The 21,708-nt window shown below is 39.1% G+C and overlaps 1 protein-coding gene across 1 annotated transcript in view; it reads left to right on the forward strand.

Annotated features, from left to right (window-relative positions):
* HYDIN (HYDIN axonemal central pair apparatus protein) overlaps nucleotides 1–21,708 on the forward strand; it is a 478,970-nt gene that overhangs the window by 301,452 nt on the left and 155,810 nt on the right. The window contains exons 23-25 of the mRNA XM_072967685.1: nucleotides 204–339; nucleotides 2,823–2,987; nucleotides 4,457–4,609. Of these exons, the coding sequence (XP_072823786.1) occupies nucleotides 204–339; nucleotides 2,823–2,987; nucleotides 4,457–4,609 (454 nt within the window). The remainder of the gene's footprint in view (nucleotides 1–203; nucleotides 340–2,822; nucleotides 2,988–4,456; nucleotides 4,610–21,708) is intronic.

Genomic DNA, 21,708 nt, shown 5'->3' on the forward strand with positions numbered 1-21,708 from the left:
TTTTGATTAAAAAGTGGTGACTGCGGGCTGAGGGAGAGGGATGACAAGAGAGACAATTTGAAAATGATTAATGTAGTTATTAGAGGAAAACTACTGTGTGACAATGACAAATGTGTTTAACTTGGGACTCCACATTCTCAATACATAAACAAGCTCTCCCTCCATCCTTCTGAATTCTTTAATGGGCTCCTTCTTTTGAGCAGGTGTATTGTACCTACCCTTCGTGTAGTTAATACAGAGGTAGACTTTGGGCGCTGCTTCCTGAAGTACCCATATGAGAAAATGATCCAGCTTGTCAATCATGATGACCTCCCAGGATGCTATAAGGTCCTGCCTCAGGTGAGTTACTCTACCCTTTTTCAGTGTTGATTTTTCTTCAGTTGGATTCCCTCAGTGAGAAAGAGAGGTCCTTCTAAAGAGCCATATTCCCGAGCACATGATCTTACAAAATTCTGATTTTTAATGGTGGGATACTCTGGTGATGGGGTTATAAAGCCACAGGTGGATTTCCACCTGCATGAGTGAGCAGCTGTAGGTGGAAATAGTTGTTAATTTCCCAGGGAAATTGCCTTTGATAAAAAAGGGAAAGGGTCAATTAGGCCAACATGCAGAAATTGCACCTGCAAATTATTGACAGTGAATCAACCATGCATGGGAGATGAGACGGAGCTAGTTTTCATTTATGTCTATGGCTGTGACTTGAACAGCATCACTAAGATATAGTAAACAATAATTTACAAATGAACCTACTGGACCAGAAGTCTAGAGATAATATAGGAAGGAGAAAGGAGGAATTGTTTCTTAATGTTCTAGGAAATGGATCTGTCCACATGCCACTACACCTAGCTGGGTGGGAGACTAAGCAGTTAAACATGTATGAAAAAAAATTCAAAAAGACCTGTATAGACCAGAGTAATGGAAGGTTACTAATGAGAGGCAGTTTACCAAGGAAGCATTTGGGTTTAAAACTCAGTTCTGTAAGTAGTACTCTTAATAAAAATTCACGCAAAAAAAAATCAAATGGGGGTTTTATTTGGCTACAAGTTCAAAATAACTTAGAAGACCAGTGAGGTGACTCTGTGGTACAATGGATAGTGCATTGGACTTCCCAAAGACCAGATGTTGGGGCCACAGAACCATGACAAGTTTAGGCTGCATTAGGGAAACTGTGCTCCATAGCGAAAGGAAGGAGAGAACCACCTGTCACTGCTGTGCTGGAATGTTGTCTTCAGATCTTGAAGTGTATTTTTTAAATGGAAGCTTAGAAAAAAAAATAATTATGTTGGGAGTAACCAGCATGTCAGTCTACGTTCATCTGGAAATCCAAGTCACCTAAGGAGCAAGTACAGTGTCTAATCTGGAACAGAGAATTTGCTAGGATGAAATAGCCACCACTAGGCAAAGGACTATTGTCAAAGGACTAGTCAAAGGACTATTGTACAATCCAAAGGGGAATTTGGATTATTCTTTGGGCTTTTCTGAGACAAAACCAGAAGCCAAGAATGGGGGTGACTGGAGACAACTTTTCTAACTTTCAGATGTTCAACAGCCAAACAGGCTAGCCCTGCACAGTACATGGTCATCTCAAGAACTCAGAGCAGAGCCTGAGCCACCTAGGGTGACAGGGAAGCGATCTCTGCACAGCTGGGCTGGAAAAAGTATGAGGCACTTGCCTTGAGCACAAAATTTAGAGGGGAGCCAAAACACTCAGTAACCAAGTAGATGACATTTTCATGCCTCCCTTGAAGAAATCAAAACTAATGCAAAAAATCTGTGATAAATACCAAAATGTTAGGTAAAAGTGGAATCAATATTACTGTTTTTTTTCTTCAGGCTCAGGATCCAGGAAGTCTGGACGGAGCACTGCCATGGAGGGAGGTTGAGTTAGATGTGGCTGTGCGGTACCAGACCAGGTGCAGACAGATCGTAGGGTGCTCCAGACAGAGGAAACCTGCATGCTCCATCCTTCCTTCCAGGAGCTGAGGCTGAAAAGTGTCTCCCAGAATTACTCAAACTTACTTGGCCAGGGGATTTTTTAAAGTTTTATTTGTTGTTTTTGTTGCAAAGAGCTTAGTGATAATGCTGCAGAGCAGGGTTCTGTGGACTATACATATGTAAACAATGGAGAGCGTTCATACAGTCATCTGTTCATTCACCTACCTATTTCCCGTTTAAAAAATTATCTACTGAGCATGTGTTTTGGGCATGCATTAAAGCCTAGGTCGTGCCCCAGAAAGTTTACAGCCCATGGAGAAGATGGACACATTGATAGTGCATGCTGTGGAGGGGACTGCAGGATGTTCCCCAGGGAGAGAGGAAGCGCCTGGACTCTGGAGCACTGGGCGTCGCTGGGGGTATCAGGATGAGTGTGCGGACGGGTCAAAGGGTGCGGACTTTCCAGGAAGAGTAACCACAAGTGCAAAGAGTTGGAGGTGGAAGCAATATCATGTGTTCAGGAAGTGCCAGTGGCTTCTACTGATGGAACGCAAAGGGGTGAGGTGGTGGGAATAAAGCGTGAAGGCCAGTTTAAGGAATCTGGCTGTGGGAAGCTGCTGTCCTTACCTAACTCACACTGTGGATAATTTCTGCACTTTGCTGGGTCACACACTTTGTCTTTGGGGCCTTATGCACAGCCCACTTAGCCAAAGTTCCTTTTGACTGAATAGGGGTTCTCATCCCCACTCACTTGCTTTAACGATGACACATTTCTAAAGACCCTCCATGGACTTAGGACAACGCTTGTTTCAAAATAACTTAATATGCTGTTGGTTTCATACTGTACCTGGGGCTGGCTTATTTCTCTGCCTTCTCTCTCCCACCAGGTATCTGAGGACATGCCTGCTGTGTTGCTCTCTAGCCCCGCCCCCTGTGGGGTTATCCCCCCACAAAGCACCATTCACATACCTCTGGCTCTGGAGACCCAAGTCCCTGGGAAATGCAGGTCCACAGTTTACATCTCGACCTTCGGGAGCCCGGACCCCCCTATGGTGAGAGCCAGTTTTCAGAAGTGTAGTTCAAATTGCCGTACTTCTTGCCAGACATTCCGGCCTTCGCGTGTAGGGCAGTGTCGTATTTACGTATCCTCCAGTTGTTTGTAATTCTGGAGGTTTTTGTTTTCACTGTGTCATGGTAAAATACCAGGTCTGTTACTTTGGGGATCTATTTGTGGATACATCTAAAAGTAGTGGTGCTTTATAGCAATTGATTTTTCTCACACACAGACACACTTGACCCCTCTTGAGACCTATTAAATCAGAATCTGAGGGGAGAGGGACAGCACATTGGTGTGTCTACAACCTCCTCAGTTTTTCCTAGGTCACAGCTGAGTATTCCGAGATTGCTGCATGTGGGCTTTCAGACTAGTTTCACTCACTGCTCACTGGATCTTTTCCTGTAAATTAGTGGGTTTATATACAGCTATATGCCATGTGTGTGTGTGTATATGTATATATATGTGTGTGTATATGTGTGTGTGTGTGTGTGTGTATACACTGCATTATATACAATTGGACTTACATCTCAAATTTACCTACTGAAAGTCTTGAGAGAAGTAGTCTTTCTCCTAGCCTGGGAAGAGGGATACATGGAAAGCTCTCTCCTGCTTCAGCTGAATCGAAGGTTGAATCTTGAATCTTGAAGGAAATTACCCAACAGGCTACGAATCCTAGATACTGGGTTTACTTGAAAGTTGTGATGTCAACATACATTTGTTTGAAGTGATTCTGACTGCTTAGAGAATATAATAAATAAGGATTTTGCTTCTGTCTCTTCCATAGAAGATGCCATAGATAAGCCACCTGACTTACAAAGCAGCATCACGAAAGCAGGCCACCTGAAAGGTGCCACAATCCAAGTCCCGTCCTGGCCTACGCTGCACCTGCCCAGCCCGGAAGTAGAGCATGAGGGGGCACTTACTGAGCAGGAAGCACTTTATGAGAGGAAAAGACCCCCTTCCTTGGGCAGACACAGAGCCTGGCCGAGGGCACAGGGCAAGGGGGGCAGAGCAAGATGATTTCAGCCCCCAGCCTGTACAGCTCTGCACAGTGGATGGCCCTGTCACGCTGCTAGTACAGCAACAGAGCAGGGACTCAGTGCAGCCACATCTGACTCAGTGGTGGTCCTTAACCCCTAAGTGTTCTTGAGGCTGGAGTGCTGGGTGGTGTATAGAGGACCATTCTTCTGCTTTCCCCTTGACACAGGGCTCTAGGCTGACCCAGGGAAGTGGATCATCCCTTTGGGGAGGAATTCCAGGCTGGACTCACAGTCTGATCAGCATGGCCATCCCTGTGACTTTTGACCACAGAGTACCAGGGAGAAAGGATGTCAATTCTAATAAGTGCACTTTTATATCCCTGTTTTTTTATAAAGGGGTGCCTAGAAGCTTCTGTTTCAATTTGATTTTAAAGGCCAGCCATTTCAGCCATTCTTGTGTTCTCTCTCTCTCATTGGAATGCAGGTATGCCACATAAAGAGCATTGGAGAAGGCCCAGTTATCTACGTGCATCCCACTCAAGTGAATTTTGGCAATATCTACGTCCTGAAGGACTCCCTCAGGATTCTCAACCTCTCTAACCAATCCTTCATTCCCGCAGTATTCAAGGCTCGCATGGTGAGTAGACTTTGGGACTGTCACGTGGTGAAAACACAGCTTTGCCTGTATCTTACAGGCAGTGGCCCTATTTTAGCAACATGCCTTTGAAAAATGATCACCGGAAGCAGAGATTTACATGGTTCAACTGTATTGAATTATGTTACTCTCATCGCCAGTTCCTCTTTATTATAATCCATTTGTGGATTAAGAAACATAATACGCATGTACTTGGTAAACAAGCAAATGTATTTACTATAATACCCGTTTAGGAAGGTGCTCAGAGATCTCCTTACTGAACTGTTCCTGAGCCCAGCCCCACACTTCCAGAAAACACTTTTTAAATGTCTCTATAACCGAAAGAGCTTCCTTGTATTTAATTTGAGCCCTTTGGCTACAAGTTTGTTAGTATGCTTATTCTGTCTTCATTCTCTCTTCCTTCTAGCAATATTTTAATGTAGTTTGTAAGCATGTTTGAAATCCAACAAAATAGTTGGTAGTTGCCAAAAGTAGAAATTAAAGAACACAGCAAAACAAAGATAGGTAGAAAGATAGATATAAAATGGTCCTAGAAATGAATCTGTCATATTTCTGTGTATTTAATAATGACATTTAGATCTGCTAGTCTTCCGTAAGCTAATTTTATAAATAGAGATAATATTGGATTTTTGCAGAATCTAGGAATGTCTAATCCAGTCATTGAAAGTATTCTTGATTTTAGAAGTTTTCTAAATTAAAAAAAAATTTAAGTAGCATAGCCCTATCCCCAAATTACTGACATTTGAATGAAAACTGACATTTGGTTTCAGCATTTGCCGGGTATTTCTGAAAAATCAAATAGTATTAATTTTATAAAAGTCACTATCAAAAGGAGCAGGATTATAGTTTCCTACTGACTTGTGATGGCTCCTCAGTGTCACTGGTCCCAACCAGCAGCCATATATCATGATCATTATTTCTATTACCATTTGTCATCACTCCTTATAAAGGCATCCATTTCCTGTACAGTCACTGCTCTTTTTAACATGAGGTTCGGACATAACCCCACTCTTGTTCTCATGCCTTGTGGATGTTGTATAAAGAATAATGTTTAATAAAAAAATCCTAGACAGGACACCTTTATCTCTATCCAATTAGTTAGTTGGTGTATTTGATGGAAGCAGGGAGTACTGCTTAGGAAGTGTGGCTTCTGGTCCACCTTTGTATGTGCATGGTTCACAGAGGATAGGAAAAGAGGCAGCCGACCTATCCAGATGCGGAGAGGCGACACGGGAGGGTCCCAGAGGAAGGACATATGCAGAAACTTATATTCAAATACAGCAACAATTCCCTTCCTCACCACCTCCCTTTTGGTTCTCAGGTAGCTCCAGATTTCACTCCTGATGGCAACTTTTGGTAATTCTAAGAAAGAAAAAAAAAAAGCACATCAAGGATTGTTTCTTACTAGTATAGTATGTATATTGAATGACCCAGCAGATTGTTCGATGGGACTTTTTCTTTTCCACAAAGGTTTTCATGATTCCATCTTTTGATTCTTTAATGTCATCTTAAAACAGAAGCTCTAGTTCCAAGGAGCCAAATGTGTGATGTAAGTGATCTGCTGTAGACTCTGTGCATTCTTCCCTCAGTCCTTTCTTGGAAAACTTGTGTTTATTGAGTTGATTACCCTTATAGCATAAAAGTAGTTTCAACTGTAGTTCTCATAGGTGAAAATTAAACTCCTTTCCTGTTTTGGCTGGGATTTTTGATGGATTTCCTAGTAAATACTCTATGTTAATATTTAGAAGCTGAATTCCATTACCCTAGAAATTAACTACAGTAGAAAGAAATTGAAATACCATTTATTAAATTTCAACTTGATGTACAATACTGAACCCACAATTCATTCTTACAAAAATTACTAAACAATAGGAAAGAGTTGCAACTAATAGTTGTTTGTTCCCTTGCTAAGCCCAGTGCTCAGTACTCAGGTAAGTGATGGTTAGATAATTACTGTATTTAATTTCTCACTTGCTCAGAGTTGAGCCAAGGGCATAATCTTCATTTCTTCTATTATTACCATGAATCCAGGTCTGGAAGTTCTTTTCTTTTCTTGCTGGATGCCCCGACAGGGGTCATCTCTCTCCTCTTCTGGCCATCAGTGAAAGTCCTCCTTCCCCAGATGCAACACTGCTGCCAGCGGTCTGTTATGCGTCGCTTTGGAATGTCTGAAATATCAGCTTCCCCTAAAGGTTCCCAGTGAGCTGATTACCTGGGTTAAGCTGAAGGACTCAAAACAGTAGAGTAAATCACCTCCGGTTTGGGGGATAAAAAATATCAGAATGTGAGAGCAGAACATAGAAGCAGGCCCTATGTGGGCTCTGCTTTTACATACAGTGCTCCTTCAGGAAGACAGATTCCCTCTCTTTGGGTGATGGCAGAAATGAGGGTGAGAATATGGTGGTCTACCCTGGGCCCTGGGACCTCAGCACTGGACTAGAAGACAGATACCCTCTTTGCATGGGTGTCTCTTGCTAGGTGGAGCAAGTGCATTGCTCAGCACTTATTTGGAAGCATTTGGAATTCTTTTCCATTTACCCTTGGCTCTAATTCAGCCTTGGGTATCATTAACTCAAGAACTTGTGTACAAGGTCAGTAGCACCTTGGGATTCAGCTGGCACTAAGACATCTTCACAGTGGCCTTCTGCCTCTGTGATCTGTGGGAGAGGCCCTTGTAGTTAGATCTTTAGACTTTCCAAGATCCAGGAAACAGGGATTCTGATGTCTCATTCAAGCATAGTTCTTTTTAAACATTTACTTGGTCACTTGCCATAGAAATAGATAGGGATATGTCATCAAGGGAGTTATCAGGCTTTCATATCTCCTTCAAATCCTAAGCTGTTGGGTCATTTCCTCAAGTAAGTAGGGGCCTCCTTTCTTTCCTCCTTTCTTTCTTTCTTTCTTTCTTTCTTTCTTTCTTTCTTTCTTTCTTTCTTTCTTTCTTTCTTCTTTCTTTCTTTCTTTGTGTGTGTATAGATTTTATTTTATTTTATTTTATTTTATTTTATTTTATTTTATTGAGTTATAGTCAGTTTACAATATTGTGTAAATTTCCAGTGTAGAACACAATTTTTCAGTTACACATAAACATACGTATATTCGTTGTTGCATAGTTTTTCATCGTGAGCTACCAGAAGATCTTGTATATATTTCCCTGTGCTATACAGTATAATTTTGTTTACCTATTCTATATATACCTGTCAGTATCTACAAATTTTGAACTCCCAGTCTGTCCCTTTCCACCCCTCTCCCTCATGGCAACCACAAGTTTGTATTCTATGTCTATGAGTCTGTTTCTGTTTTGTATTTATGTTCATTTGTCTTTTTCTTTTCTTTCTTTCTTTTTTTTTAGATTCCACATATGAACAATCTCATATGGTATTTTTCTTTCTCTTTCTGGCTTATTTCACTTAGAATGACATTCTCCAGGGACATCCATGTTGCTGCAAATGGCATTATGTTGTCATTTTTAATAGCTGAATAGTATTTCATTGTGTAAATATACCACTGCTTCTTTATCCAGTCATCTGTTGATGGACATTTAGGCTGTTTCCATGTCTTGGCTATTGTAAATAGTGCTGCTATGAACATTGGGGTGTAGGTGTCTTTCTGAAGTAGGGTTCCTTCTGGATGTATGCCCAGGAGCGGGATTCCTGGGTCATATGGCAAGTCTATTCCTAGTCTTTTGAGGAATCTTCATACTGTTTTCCACAGTGACTGCACCAAACTGCATTCCCAGCAGTGTAGGAGGGTTCTCTTTTCTCCACAGCCCCTCCAGCATTTGTGATTTGTGGACTTTTGAATGATGGCTATTCTGACTGGTGTGAGGTGATACCTCATTGTAGTTTTTTTTTTTTATCCACAAGTGTTCTTTATTTCTAACTATGTTTTATTTTTGCTTTTTTTGTCATATAGTTTACTTTTTTTTATAGAGTTATAGTCAGTTTACAATGTTGTGTCAATATCCAGTGTAGAGCACAATTTTTCAGTTATACGTGAACATGCATGTATTCATTGTCACATTTTTTTTTTGCTGATAGCTACCACAAGATCTTGTATATATTTTCCTGTGCTATACAGTATAATCTTGTTTATCTATTCTGAATATGCCTGTCAGTATCTACAAATTTTCAACCCCCAACCTGTCCCTTCCCATCCCCCTCCCCTCTGGCAACCACAAGTTTGTATTCTATGTCAAAGCAGGCTAGACAATGAAGAGGAGCTAATAAGTGACCTAGAAGACAGGACAACAGAAAGCACCCAATTAGAACAGCTGAGAGAAAAACAAATAAAAACCAGTGAAAACAATATAAGGGACCTAGGGGATAATATAAAGTGTGCCAATCTACACATAATAGGGGTTCCAGAAGAAGAAGAAAGAGCAAAGGGGATTGAAAAGGTATTTGAAGAAATCATGACTGAAAACTTCCCAAACCTAAAGAAGGAATCAGATATCCAAGTACAGGAAGTTCAGAGGGTCCCAAACAGGAAGAACCCAAACAGAGCCACATATTACTTCTAAGATGGAAGGAAAGGGGTGAGAAAAAAAGTGTGAGGAAAAAGCAAAGTAAAGGGCAGGAACCAGAGATCAGGTGTAATTGTTATACCTCTTCATATTCTTTTTGGTTTCTGTTGGGTTTTGCAGAATAGTAGCTTTGTCTACTGAGACACACATTTGAGATGTAAGAGCTGATTTTTAACTCACGGCTAAACTGTTATGTTGAGTATGATTTATGCCATATCTGCTCTGTGTCCTCAACACTTACCCACTCCCTAAGGTTTTCAGTCTCCCTATTCAGCAGATCAGATAACTGAGGGTATCTTGGTTGAGAGACCTGCCCAAGGTTACCCAGTGGTAGCCCCTCTGCCATAACTGAAGTTTTCTGAATTTTAGTCCAGTCCTTTTCTGTTCCACCACAGAAATATTTGATCATAGAGATTGGGAACTATCTATTTATTTATACAGAAAAATTCAAGACGTACTACTTATTTATTTATTTGTTTAAGTTGAAGTACAGTCAGTTATAATGTGTCAATTTCTGGTGTACAGCACAATGTCCCAGTCATGCATATACATACATATTTTGTTTTCATATTCTTTTTCATCAAAGATTATTACAAGATATTGAATATATTTCCCTGTGCTATACAGAAGAAACTTGGTTTTTTTTTTGTCTATTTTATATATAGTGGCTAACATTTGCAAATCTCAAACTCCCAAATTTATCGTTTCCCACCCCCTTTCCCTTGTAACCTTAAGATTGTTTACTTGTCTGTGAGTCTGTTTCTGTTTTGTAGATGAGTTCATAGTGTCCCTTTTTCTATTTCTTAGATACCACATATGAGTGATATCATATAGTATTTTTCTTTCTTTTTCTGGCTTACTTTGCTCAGAATGACGTCGTCTCTTGTTCCATCCATGTTGCGGCAAATGGCATTATTTTATTCTTTTTATGGCTGAGTAGTATTCCATTGTATAAATATACCACAACTTCTTTATCCAGTCATCTGTCAATGGACATTTAGGTTGCTTCCATGTCTTGGCTATTGTAAATAATGCTGCTAAGAACATTGAGGTGCATGTATCCTTTTGACTTAGAGTTTCCTGTGAATACATACCCAGAAGTGGGAATGCTGGATCATAGGATAAGTCTATTTTTAGTTTTTTGAGAAATCTCCATACTGTTTTCCATAATGGTTGCACCAACCTACATTCCCACCAACAGTGTAGGAGGTTTCCCTTTTCTCCACAGCCTCTCTAGCATTTATCGTTCTTGGACTTTTGGATGATGGCCATCCTGACTGGTGTGAGGTGATACCTCGTTATAGTTTTGATTTGCATTTCTGTGATAATTAGTGATATTGAGCATTTTTTCATATATCTATTGGCCATTTGTATGTCTTCATTGGAGAATTGCCTATTTAAGTCTTCTGCCCTATTTTGGATTGGATTGTTTTTTTGTTATTGGGCTTGTATGAGCTGTATGGGCTATTCTGGAAATTAAGCCCTTGTCAGTAGCATCATTTGCAAATATTTTCTCCCATTCCATAAGTTGTCTTTTCATTTTGTTTATAGTTTCCTTTGCTGTGCAAAAGCTTGTAAGTTTAATTAGATCATATTTGTTAATTTTGCCTTTATTTTATTGCCTTGATAGACTGCCCTGAGAGAACATTGCTACAATTTATGTCAGAGAATGTTTTGCCTATGCTTTCTTCTAGGAGGTTTATAGTGTCTTGTCTTATGTTTAAGTCTTTAAGCCACTTTGAGTTTATTTTTATTTTCTAACTTCATTGATTTACATGTGGCTGTCCAGTTTTCCCAACACCACTTGCCTAAGAGACTGTCTTTTCTCCATTGTATATTCTTGCCTCTTTGTTGAATATTAATTGACCATAGGTATGTGGGTTTATTTCTGGGTCGTAATTAATTCTAGTTGTTGGTAAACTCTGATCTGTGGACTTCCTTTCCAGCCCTTGTACCTTGCTTCTTATCCTTGACTCATCACATTGGATAGGATCTTCAATGTCATGTTAAATAGATTAAGTTAGACTGGGCATCTCTGTCTTATTCCTGACTTTAATGAATAGCTTCAAATGTTTCACTTTAAGCATAATATCTCCTACAGGTTTTTAGTAAATGCTTATGTCACATTAAGGAAGTTCTCAACCATTCCTATTCTGTTACCAAGAACATGTGCTGAAAACAGTGCATTTCCTGTATCTATCCTGATGATATGATCTTCTCCTTTAATCTCTTAATATGATGAATTAAATCAATAGATTTTCTGATTGTGAATCACCTTTACATTATTGGGATGAATCCATCCAAGCAGTTATAATATACCCTTATTTGAGTACACTGCTGGTATAATTTCTGTCATATTATTTAGGTATTTGTATCTGTTTACTTTTTTTTTTTTTACATTCTACTTTTCCGGTTTTGGTATCAGGAATAGTGTATTCTTATACTATAAGTAAGTTTTACTTATTTTTCTAATCTTTGAAAAGAGCTATATATAAGCTATATAATATAAAGTAGGATTCCTTGATGATAAAACCCTTTGTCTTGGTGTGTTTATTGAGAGTAGAAGGTGTATGGGAAGTGGTAAGGAAATTTCAACTAATGATTCACTCTCTATGATGATTATTCAGATTTAAATGTTTCTAGAAAATGTTCGTTTTATCTAAGTTTGCAAATGTATTGCATAAAATTATTCCAAATATTTTCTTATGATTTAAAAATGTTTATAAACTAATTTCTGCCCTTAGTTTTCCATTTTATGCATCTACTTTTTTTAATAAGTATTTTGGTCTTTTTCAATCACCTTAATTTGAATTTTTAATTTACATATTTTAAATCTTAGTTTAATAGTGCATTTAAAGTTTATAAATATTCTCTTTATGCAACATTTTAGCTGCATACCACACTTTTTTTTGTAATACTTTTAATCATTACAAATATTTGATAATCTCTACGTTTGCCTTCATCCTGAACAAGCTTCATGAATCCAGAATCAAGTGTTGAGCCTTTCTTCACATGAGGATACAGATTCAGTCATCACACTGGGCAGTGGCTTGGCCTAGGGCCTGTCTAACTGACAATCTCTATTTCACCACCATGTACATCACCACTGGCATGGAAAAGGTGTAGACTATAGCCTTGGGAACATCAGAGCTTTATTCAGACACAGGGAATCTCTCTTAGCTGGGGACCTTGGCCCTTATCCCTTACTTCCTGGAAGATCTTTTTGGTTTCCATTTTTCTTCCTTCAGCTTCATTTATTTGTTTCAGGACCTAGAGCCCAGGAGGTCTGTGGCTTCAAGCCCCCTTACTGTTTCTCTTCCACTTCTGGCCCATACAGTGTTTACCTTGGTTTTGAATATAACTATGCCTGGCTTTTCATTTTTCAAAATATTATCTCTTTTTTCTGTGTGTTGAAAGGCATGCTTTAAAGCTTGAACTCATTGATTTATAGACCTCTTAACTACTTTTTAATAGTGTTCTATATATTATCAGTGAGTACTGACAAAAGGGGAATGAAATGTGTCGTCAATTGGCATGAGAGAGTGGAGTTCTTATATCTTGGCCTAAATTGCAAAAAAAAATCTATAAAATAAACTCACAGGAATAAGGAACTAAGAAGAGGATAACTTTCTAGTTTATCATGATGTGGCATATTTTCTTCTACCACATGAAAGTCATAGCCACTCCAAAGTGGACTGTGCTCTTCCTGAGCCACACCAAGTGACTCTGAGTGACAAGAGGATCACTAGTGGCAATGACACCCAGAGACTTCCAGAAGCAAAGGTTTGTACTTGACAGAGTGGTGAGCCTCTCACCCCCACCTTCACTTTTACTTTGGCGTAGCTCAATGGGAAACTCAGAAGACCGATTCCAGCAGATCATATTGATTATAAACCATGCTGAGAGAAGGAAAGCTATTGATTGAATGTTAGGTAACATGATGGGTCAGCACCTTCCTTGCATCTAGAGCGACAGCTCTACTGATTGGATATGATTAGTTTGAGTATAAGCTAAAGACAAAATGAAAGGAAGTTTGGTTCCCTTGTCACTGAAGAGCTATCCAGAAAGTAAAAGAAAAATATGTGGGTTTCCTCTATGCTTTGTAAGCTTTTCCATCTTCATTCTGCCTGTTCCAGCTCTTAATTAGCTTTAGCAAATTGTTTTTTCTAATTAATTACTATTCAGATATACAGTTAATACTCATTACCTCAGAGGGAGGTTCAGGCAAAACTGCCTTTATATGGATCAAATGTGCCTTTTTTTCAAGTCCCACCTTCCCTCCTCCATAAAAATTTATAAGTTCTTCACCATTACCAGCATCATCATCAATCCAACTGTAATGTTTGTGTCCCCCCCTCCAAATTTATATATTGAAATCCTAACCCCCAATGTGATGTTATTAGGAGGTGAGGCCTTTGGAAAGTAATTAAGTCATGAGTGCAGAATCCTCATGAATGGGATTAGTTCCCTCATAAAAGAGACCCCAGAGAGCTCGCTCACCCTCTTCATCACATGAGGAAAGGATACAATGAGAAAAATGGCTGTCTGCAACCCAGAAAACACCTCTCACTAGAACCTGGCCATGTTGACACTTTGATCTCAGACTTCATACCCACCAGAACTGTGAGACATAAATTTCTGTTCTTTGTGAACCACCCAGTCTGTGTTCTGTTCTAATAGCGCACACTGACCAAGACACCAATTCACATTACTTTTAAGGGATGCCTATCGTTTTCATTATTAACTAAAGAATTTATTCTGCCTGTTTGTGTGCTGGCAGTAGACAATCATCTTTGGTAAGAAGCTAATACAAAATGAAACAAACACTTTTATATAATGAGCAAAGACAAGAAGAGATGTGTTAAGGAGCATGGTATAAAAGTTTATTGATGGTATGAAATCCCCAGTCCACATACATCAAGATTGTATGATGTCGATCAGGGAGCAAATCATATTCTTCCTCAGTCCCATTTCCTCTTCCCTATCACAAGTGAAAGAAAAGAGACTGGAGGACACATATAACATAGTAGGATTCTGTGTAGGACGGTACTTGGGGTACGTCTATTTTTATATATATATATTTCAGTTGTGATGAAATTGTTGTATATAGCATTAGGTTTCATACTTTGGAAGAAAAAAATCCCCCTCTGGGATGTTAGAACATTAAATTGGGGTGTGTCTCAGAGGGAAGAACAATGTTATCTGAGGGTAGGCATGGACATGTGTCATGCAGAGTTGTCTTACCCTACGGTATTCACTCAACCCAGGGTGGTTGAGTATATGAGTGCTGAAGTAGTATTCTGTACCACTGAGAGTAAGTACACTGTATTCAGTCAGATCTGGAATCACATTCTAACGCTGCATGAACATTCTGGGCATGTTATTTAATCTTTCTGAGCCTTTGGTTCCTTCTCTTTAAATGGAACTAATAATGGCCTCTACAAGATAAAACATGATAATCTATGTAGAAAGCTCCTGGTGAAAAATAAGCATTCTGCATTCAATATTTGATTATTAATATTGACAGACAAAAAGATCTAGGGGAAATGGCTTGTGGAAAGACATGAATTTTTATGACATTATATCTTAAGGTCTTTCATATTTCTTTCTTAGGTAAGAAAGAAAAAGAAATGAGGCACATTCAAAGAGGTCCTAAGCTTTCAAACTTAACTAATCCATATCGTATAGAGCTCTATCACATGGGAGCTCTAATGCTGCCTTTTTCCTCATTCTTTCACTTGTTTCTGTAAATTTTTGACAGTGAAGCCATCTTGTAAAATATAAAACATTTTTATTGATGAATGCATATGTGTTCTGCATCAAAGAAAAGAGGTTTATTAGCAAGTAAATTGCTTTAGAAATTTCGGATTCATTAGCTCTCTGATTCATAAGCTCCTTGGAGCTTATTTACTCATGTATTTGTACAGATGCTTCCTGACACTGTGTATATCATGCCTCTGTGCTCATAGCAGTCCTGTTTCCTTTTATCTGACTATCTTCATGCCTTGTGTTTGATCTGACACCTTTCACTGAGTCTTGAGAAGGCAGTGACTTTTAGAAAAAACAGTATGGTCCTTATTCAAGAATATATTCTTGTAGCCTTAAAAGATTGTTGGTACATATCACTCAAGAGCAATGTAAATTGCAAATAACTGCCTCCCTTACACAGTCAAACCCAGCTGGCCTTAAAATTCTCACAGTCTTTTTTTCCCACAAAAGGGGAAATCAATTTTACAATTGTTTGACCAACAGGAACTCTCAGCATATCAGTGACCAAGCCCTTTGAGTTCAGTCTATCCTTCGGAACACTTCCCTCTAAGAACAAGGAGAAAAGCCGGGCAGAATATGTAAAGTCATGAGTTTGAGGGAATGATGGAGCCACAAAGTCAGTGACAACCCCAAAGAAAAAGGAAATTGAGACATAACATGCCCAACGTTTGTGATTACTTTTCCTAGTAGTTCCAAAAGAGGTTGAAAAACTGAAAAGAGCTTTCAGAAAAATCACTGATCTAAGAAGATAAAAATTGGAATCAGGACAGTTGTGAGAGATAAAATTAGAGAATGTTGAACTTCCCAGACTTTTGGTTAGAACTCTGAAATGCTACGTCCTGGGAACCAAGGTAAACTAGAACAGACCCTCACTTCAAATCATTTTAATCTCTGCCTGGAAAAAGGAGATCCAGGATTGTTGATTCCCCCACTGTCACCAGAGGATGAAAACATCATTCTAAGCCTCAGAAAGTCTCTACAATTTTCATATATGATGTCCAACATTTAATTTTTAAATTACCAGGCATACAAGGAGTCAAGAGAAGCTAATAGAAAACTACAATATGCATAATATACGCAAGGAAATAAAGGCAAGGTTTAAATTTTTGGTAGAGATCTGGAAAGTATAAAAGAGAACAAATGGGAATTGAAGACCTGAAAAATACAGCCATTGAAATTAGGGACTCGGTATAGATGGGTTTAATTGCATATTACATACAAATGAAGAGACAGTGTGGAAGTGGAAGATCAGAAGAAACTACCCAGAGTGAAACACAGACAGATAAAATGATGAAAATGTAGAAGAGTTGGTAAAACAAACACAGGCAGTATGGTTATTGGAGTACCTGGATGAGAGAAGAGAATGTAGCAAAAGAGATAATAGCTGAGACATCAAGCCACAGATTCAGAAAGCATTATTAACATAAAGCAAAATAAATACAAAGAAAACCCCCCTAGGCACGTTATCGTAAAGCAGCTAAAAACCAAAAATAACCAGAGAAAAAGACAGTTTCCCTTAAAAGGAATAATATTGAACTGGCTGCTGACTTCCCAGACACTGCTGAGGGCAGGGTACCATTAGAAAAATAAGAGGACTACAGGAATATCTTTATACTGAAAGGTAGAACTCCAGCTCCCTTTTCTCTCAATTCCCAGAACATGGGCAGAAGACTGGAATATTCTTCTCTGGACAATTTCGCCAGCCACAAGGAAAGGCAGAAATAAACGATAGTTGGGCATATAGAAGGCCCTTGGCTAGCTGCCATCCTAGTGCACAGTGGTTTTAGTGCTTCACTCTTACACATGTAAGTACTAAACCAAGCTCCACAGGAAAGCCTGTGATGCAGAAGTAAGAAACCAAAAAACATAAGAATGAGAACTTGGAGGAAACCAAGACAATACAGTGAGAAGAAAGCTTAAAATCAAACAAAATGATCATTGATAATCTAAGGAAAATAAAAGATGACTTTGCATCCATGAATAGGAACAGGGGGTGTTTTTTAAAAGAAGAACAAAAATGTGCTCATAGAATTTAAGAAAATGAACACAGAAATTAAAATTTAGACAAAAGCATCGGATAATAAAATTGAGAAGCTATCAGAAAGTAGAACAAGAAGAAAACGAGCTAGAAACTAAGAAAGGAAGATTAGAAAATAAAATGACTTGTTCAGGAGTTCTAAGATCCAAATAGTGGTTCAGAAAGAGCAAACTTAAAAAGAGAGGTGAGGAAAATATGCAATAAATAATTCACGGAATGTATCCAGAACTGATGGAGGGGAATGTGTGGGAAAGACTCATCAAATATGCTGCATAATGGATGAAAATAGGCTCATGTCAAGGCACATCATTATTAAGTTCCAGAACACTGGACGCAAAGATAAGACTGCAGGAACTTCCAGATGGAAAAATAATAATAAATTTGGTCAAAATTTAAAAAATTAAGAACCAGAGTGGCATCAACTTTCTTGTGACAGCAACATTGGTGGGAAAAAAAGTCTTTCTGAAGGAAAATAAATCCTAATTTTGTCAGCCAGAAAACTAATCAAGTGTGGAGGCAGCATAAGACATTTCAGACGTGCAAGATCTCAAAAAATTTACTCTTCAGGGACCCTTTCTGAGGGAGGTACTGAAGAATGTGCTCCACCAAAGTGAGAAAGACATGATTTCAGGAAACAGGAGCTCAGACACAGGTGAGAAACTCAAGGGACATATAGGACATCACTGTGTGGCACTCCTAGGACCTTATCCTAGACCCAGACAGCAGCCAGTCCAGATAGGACAGTTACAGAACAGATGACTCCAGGAGAGATTTGTCTCCAAGAAAGTGGAACTGATAGAAAATCTGATGTTTCCAAAAGTACTGAGAGGAGATTTACCCCTTTGACTGAGAGTTTGGGGATAAATCCATGTTAATACATTAAAAACCAAGCAAAGAAAGGATAATAATTCCTGGGAAAATGAAAGTGGCACCAGAAAGGAGATGTAATCCTAGTACCCTTATCATAAATCAGCTGTGAAAATTTGCGTGCTTATAATGGTCAAAATGCAAATGTTTTCCTCACCAGAAAATAACTTTTGTCTATATTGAGAGAATGGAGAGAAGAAAGTGAAAGAGAAAAAGAGACATGGAGAGAGGGACAGGAAAAAAAAAAACCATCATTGTCTTCCATAAAAGCAAGTGGATAAGGCTCAAACTGAAAAATTGAGTAGCAGTAGATTACTTGGAGACATGGAGGCGAATACCAAGAGAAGACAGTAGTTTTCCCATTCATGGGCAACAATGGGAATGAGAAGGTTTGGGAGATTGAGTTCAAGGGACTACTGTTTTTTTACAAGATACCTTTTCTAGAACCATGTAACTTCATAAATTGCATGGATGTGAACATTTCATAAAAATTTGAAAAATTTAAATCATGCTCCAGGACAGTATAAGTATGCTACCATTTATGCAAGAAAAAGTATATATATATATATATATATATGTGTGTGTGTGTGTGTGTGTGTGTGTGTGTGTGTGTGTGTGTGTGTGTATTTTTTTTTTTTTAGTCATAAAGTATCTCTGGAAAGACGCAAAAAACTGTGAACAGTGGCTGCTTCTGGAGATGGTAACTAGTGGCCATGGGCAGCATGGGAGAGAGAAAAAGACTCTTTACCCTTGAAGCCACTTGAATTTTACCCTGTGGCCATGTGTTATTTATTTTTAAAGAAAAAGCTTCTAAGGAATAAGGAAACTGGGTATCAATTGGAAGCAAGAGAGCAAACAGAGTTAAAATTAAATGAGCTCTAAAGGGAAAGACTGTTCATATCCTTTTAGGATGAGTTATTTATTCAAGAAATGTAAGTGTATGTCTTCTTATTGCACAAATAACTTTATCCTTATGAAACAAATAAAAATTAAAAGAAAAGAAAATCACTCATAGTGCCATCCTGCAGATACCCAGTATTAGATGTTGGGTGTACATCTTCCAAATCCTTACTGTGGATGTGTCTATGTATTCCTGCCTTCCCACCATCGAGTAATACTATTTCATTACTGGCTATTTTCACTCAACAATAGAGGGTAGTCAGTTTTGACATGAATTATTAAGGCATATTCCTGTGCAGATCATTTTTGGTGACTGAATTTACTGCATCATTTGTCTCTACACAGTTGACTGAACTAATCCCCTACTGATAGGTGGTTTTCAGTTTTTCCACCACTGTCAACAATGCTCATATCCTAATTTCTGCTCTAGTCTTTAACTGTTGCCTTAGAATGAATGCTTAGAAATGTAATTGCTGGGCCAAATGGCATGAACATAACTAAGATACATCTTTTGAAATTATCTCCTGGAAGACTAGTACCAATTTACATCCTACCCTGACCCCATCAGTGCTGAAGAATGTCACCCTCTTCCAGACTCTTGCCCACATTTTGTTAGTTTTGCAAAACCTGACAAAAAAAAATGTTGAACTGTTACTTAAGTGTATGTTTCTTTGGCTTACTGGTGATGCTAAACATTTTTTGCATATTTATTGACCAATAAATAAATATTGAGCATCTCCTCCATGCTGGGTACTAACTGTGCTAAGTGTGTTTACTGAAGGGAGAGATGTTAAAGTAAATAGAATGATCTCTTTCTTCAAAGAGTTTACAGCATTAAAAAAAAAAAAGGAAATGGATACAAAAGCAACACAGTATTACAGTGTGCTATATTATATGTAAGCCCAGAGGAGAAAGTGGCTAATTCTTCTATAAAATTAAGAATGTTTACAGAAAGGCACGTTTGAGTGGATACTTCAGGGATAAGGAGAAGGAACTCAGGAAAATGGGGTGTACCTTTCCAGAGAACAATGATGATATACAGCATACTTGGGAAGATCTGGTGTGGCTAAAGCCTAGGATGCATGTTGGAAATTGACAGTGCCTGGGAAGTAAGTCTGGAAACGTGATTTGGGGCGCTCTAATGAAGAATTTGGAATAGATCCTCCAGACTGGAGGCTCCTATCCTGTATACCAGTCTTGATTGTAGGTTGCCTTGTTTCAAACAGGAAAATAACCACCGTTCTTGCAGTCCACGAACCCTGGAAATTATATGCAAAGCTTAGGATATGTGTTTAGGGTATGTGTGTTCATGGGGTATGTGTGTTCATGTGGTGAAATGTGTGTGTGTACTTTTTTCTATGGAGGGGTTTCATAGATTTCTCAAAGGGGAAGGAGATTCAGCACCACTAGTCCAGACTTTGGAGAGCCATCCAGAATCTCCAGCAGAAGAGGCACAGGATCAGGTGTGTCAAAGAGAGTCCCGTCAACAAGATAGACTGAGGAGGGGGCAAGCAGGAGGGAGAATTGGACATGAAGTTTTGGAAGATAATGTTAACAATAACCACCACTTATTATTTACTCCATGGTAGACAAAGTGCTAGATGTTTGGCAACCATTTTATTTCATCTTCAAGTACTGCATTTAACAGATCAGCGAACTGAAACCTAGATTTGAAAAATTAGTCTAATATCACCTGGCTACAAATGGCAGAGTCCTCAGTTAACCAACAGGTCACCACATACTCTAAAGCCCCCTTTTTCAATCGTGACCCTCTCTGTCCCTCTTGTAAAGCTCCGGCACCATTTCTTTTGTACTTCGTCTCCTAACATGCAGTTAATTTTAAGCAGCAGAGTGACTCACTTCAGGGTAGAGAACCATATGACTAGAGGTACCATTTAGAAGACAAAAAAGAAAAAAGCCTCAATGACTGTTCATTGTTCTTGTTCCACAAAGAACTGATCATCTGCTGAGATAATCCAAAGCAATCCCTCACTCTTCACATGGATTCCTCTTGTTATTTGTGTCCTCTCTGTCATTCCGTGGAAGGAAATTCCTGCAGATTTCAACCGGCAAGCAAGTCATTGTGAAGAAAAGTGCACAGTGCTCCTTCCTTCAAGCCCCACAGTCATTAGCACGGCAGGACAGGAGGTTGGCCTGAGCGCATCGTTCTCATTTACTGTGGAGACGACATGTGCAAACACTTCTGCCTTTCATGGCAAATATTAAATACATGATAGTATAACTTACAAAAGCTCCGGCTGTTTTACCTTGGGACCTGAGCACTGCCTAAGAAGTGTGCTGATGCCCTGTTGTCAAATAAAAAGTAAATGTTATCCTAAGAGAGATGAAACTTCAGGGAGGAGGACATAACACTCATTGCCAGTGGGCATGGAACTCTGAAATGCAAAAGATCACAATCCATCTGTCTTCACACCTTCATAGGCACATGCACATACCAGCCTGCTGTGCGTGTTATTCATGGGCTGCTGTATGACCAGCTTTCCAACCCCGATTCGCAGAAAAAAACAGAGGCAGTTGTTGCTGAAATTTTGATGGAAGGCTTAGGAAAGCTCATTTTTGTCATCTTTGAAACAAACATATGAAACCGTGCATTAGTTTTCTACTGCCGTGTAAACAATTACCACAAGCTTGGTGGCTTCATACAACACACTTTTATTACCTACCTCAATTTCCGGGGATCGGAAGTCCAGGCATGACTTGGCTGGATCCTCTCCTGAGGGCCTCAGGAGGCTGAAATCAAGGTGCTGGCTGAGCTTCATTCCTTCCCTTCAGGAGGCTTGACTAGGGAAGGATCCATTTCTAAACCCGCTCAGGTTTGGTAGAGTTGGTTTTCTTGCAGTTGCAAGACTGAGGCCCCATTTTCTTGCTGGCTGTCAACCAAGGACTGCTGTCAGCTGTCAAGCCCCCCACAGTTCCCCACCATGTGGCCTCCTGCATAGACCCTCTCATGCTTGGAATCTC

This window comes from Vicugna pacos, chromosome 9, assembly GCF_048564905.1.
Source record: "Vicugna pacos chromosome 9, VicPac4, whole genome shotgun sequence".
In the NCBI taxonomy this organism is placed as follows: Eukaryota; Metazoa; Chordata; class Mammalia; order Artiodactyla; family Camelidae; genus Vicugna; species Vicugna pacos.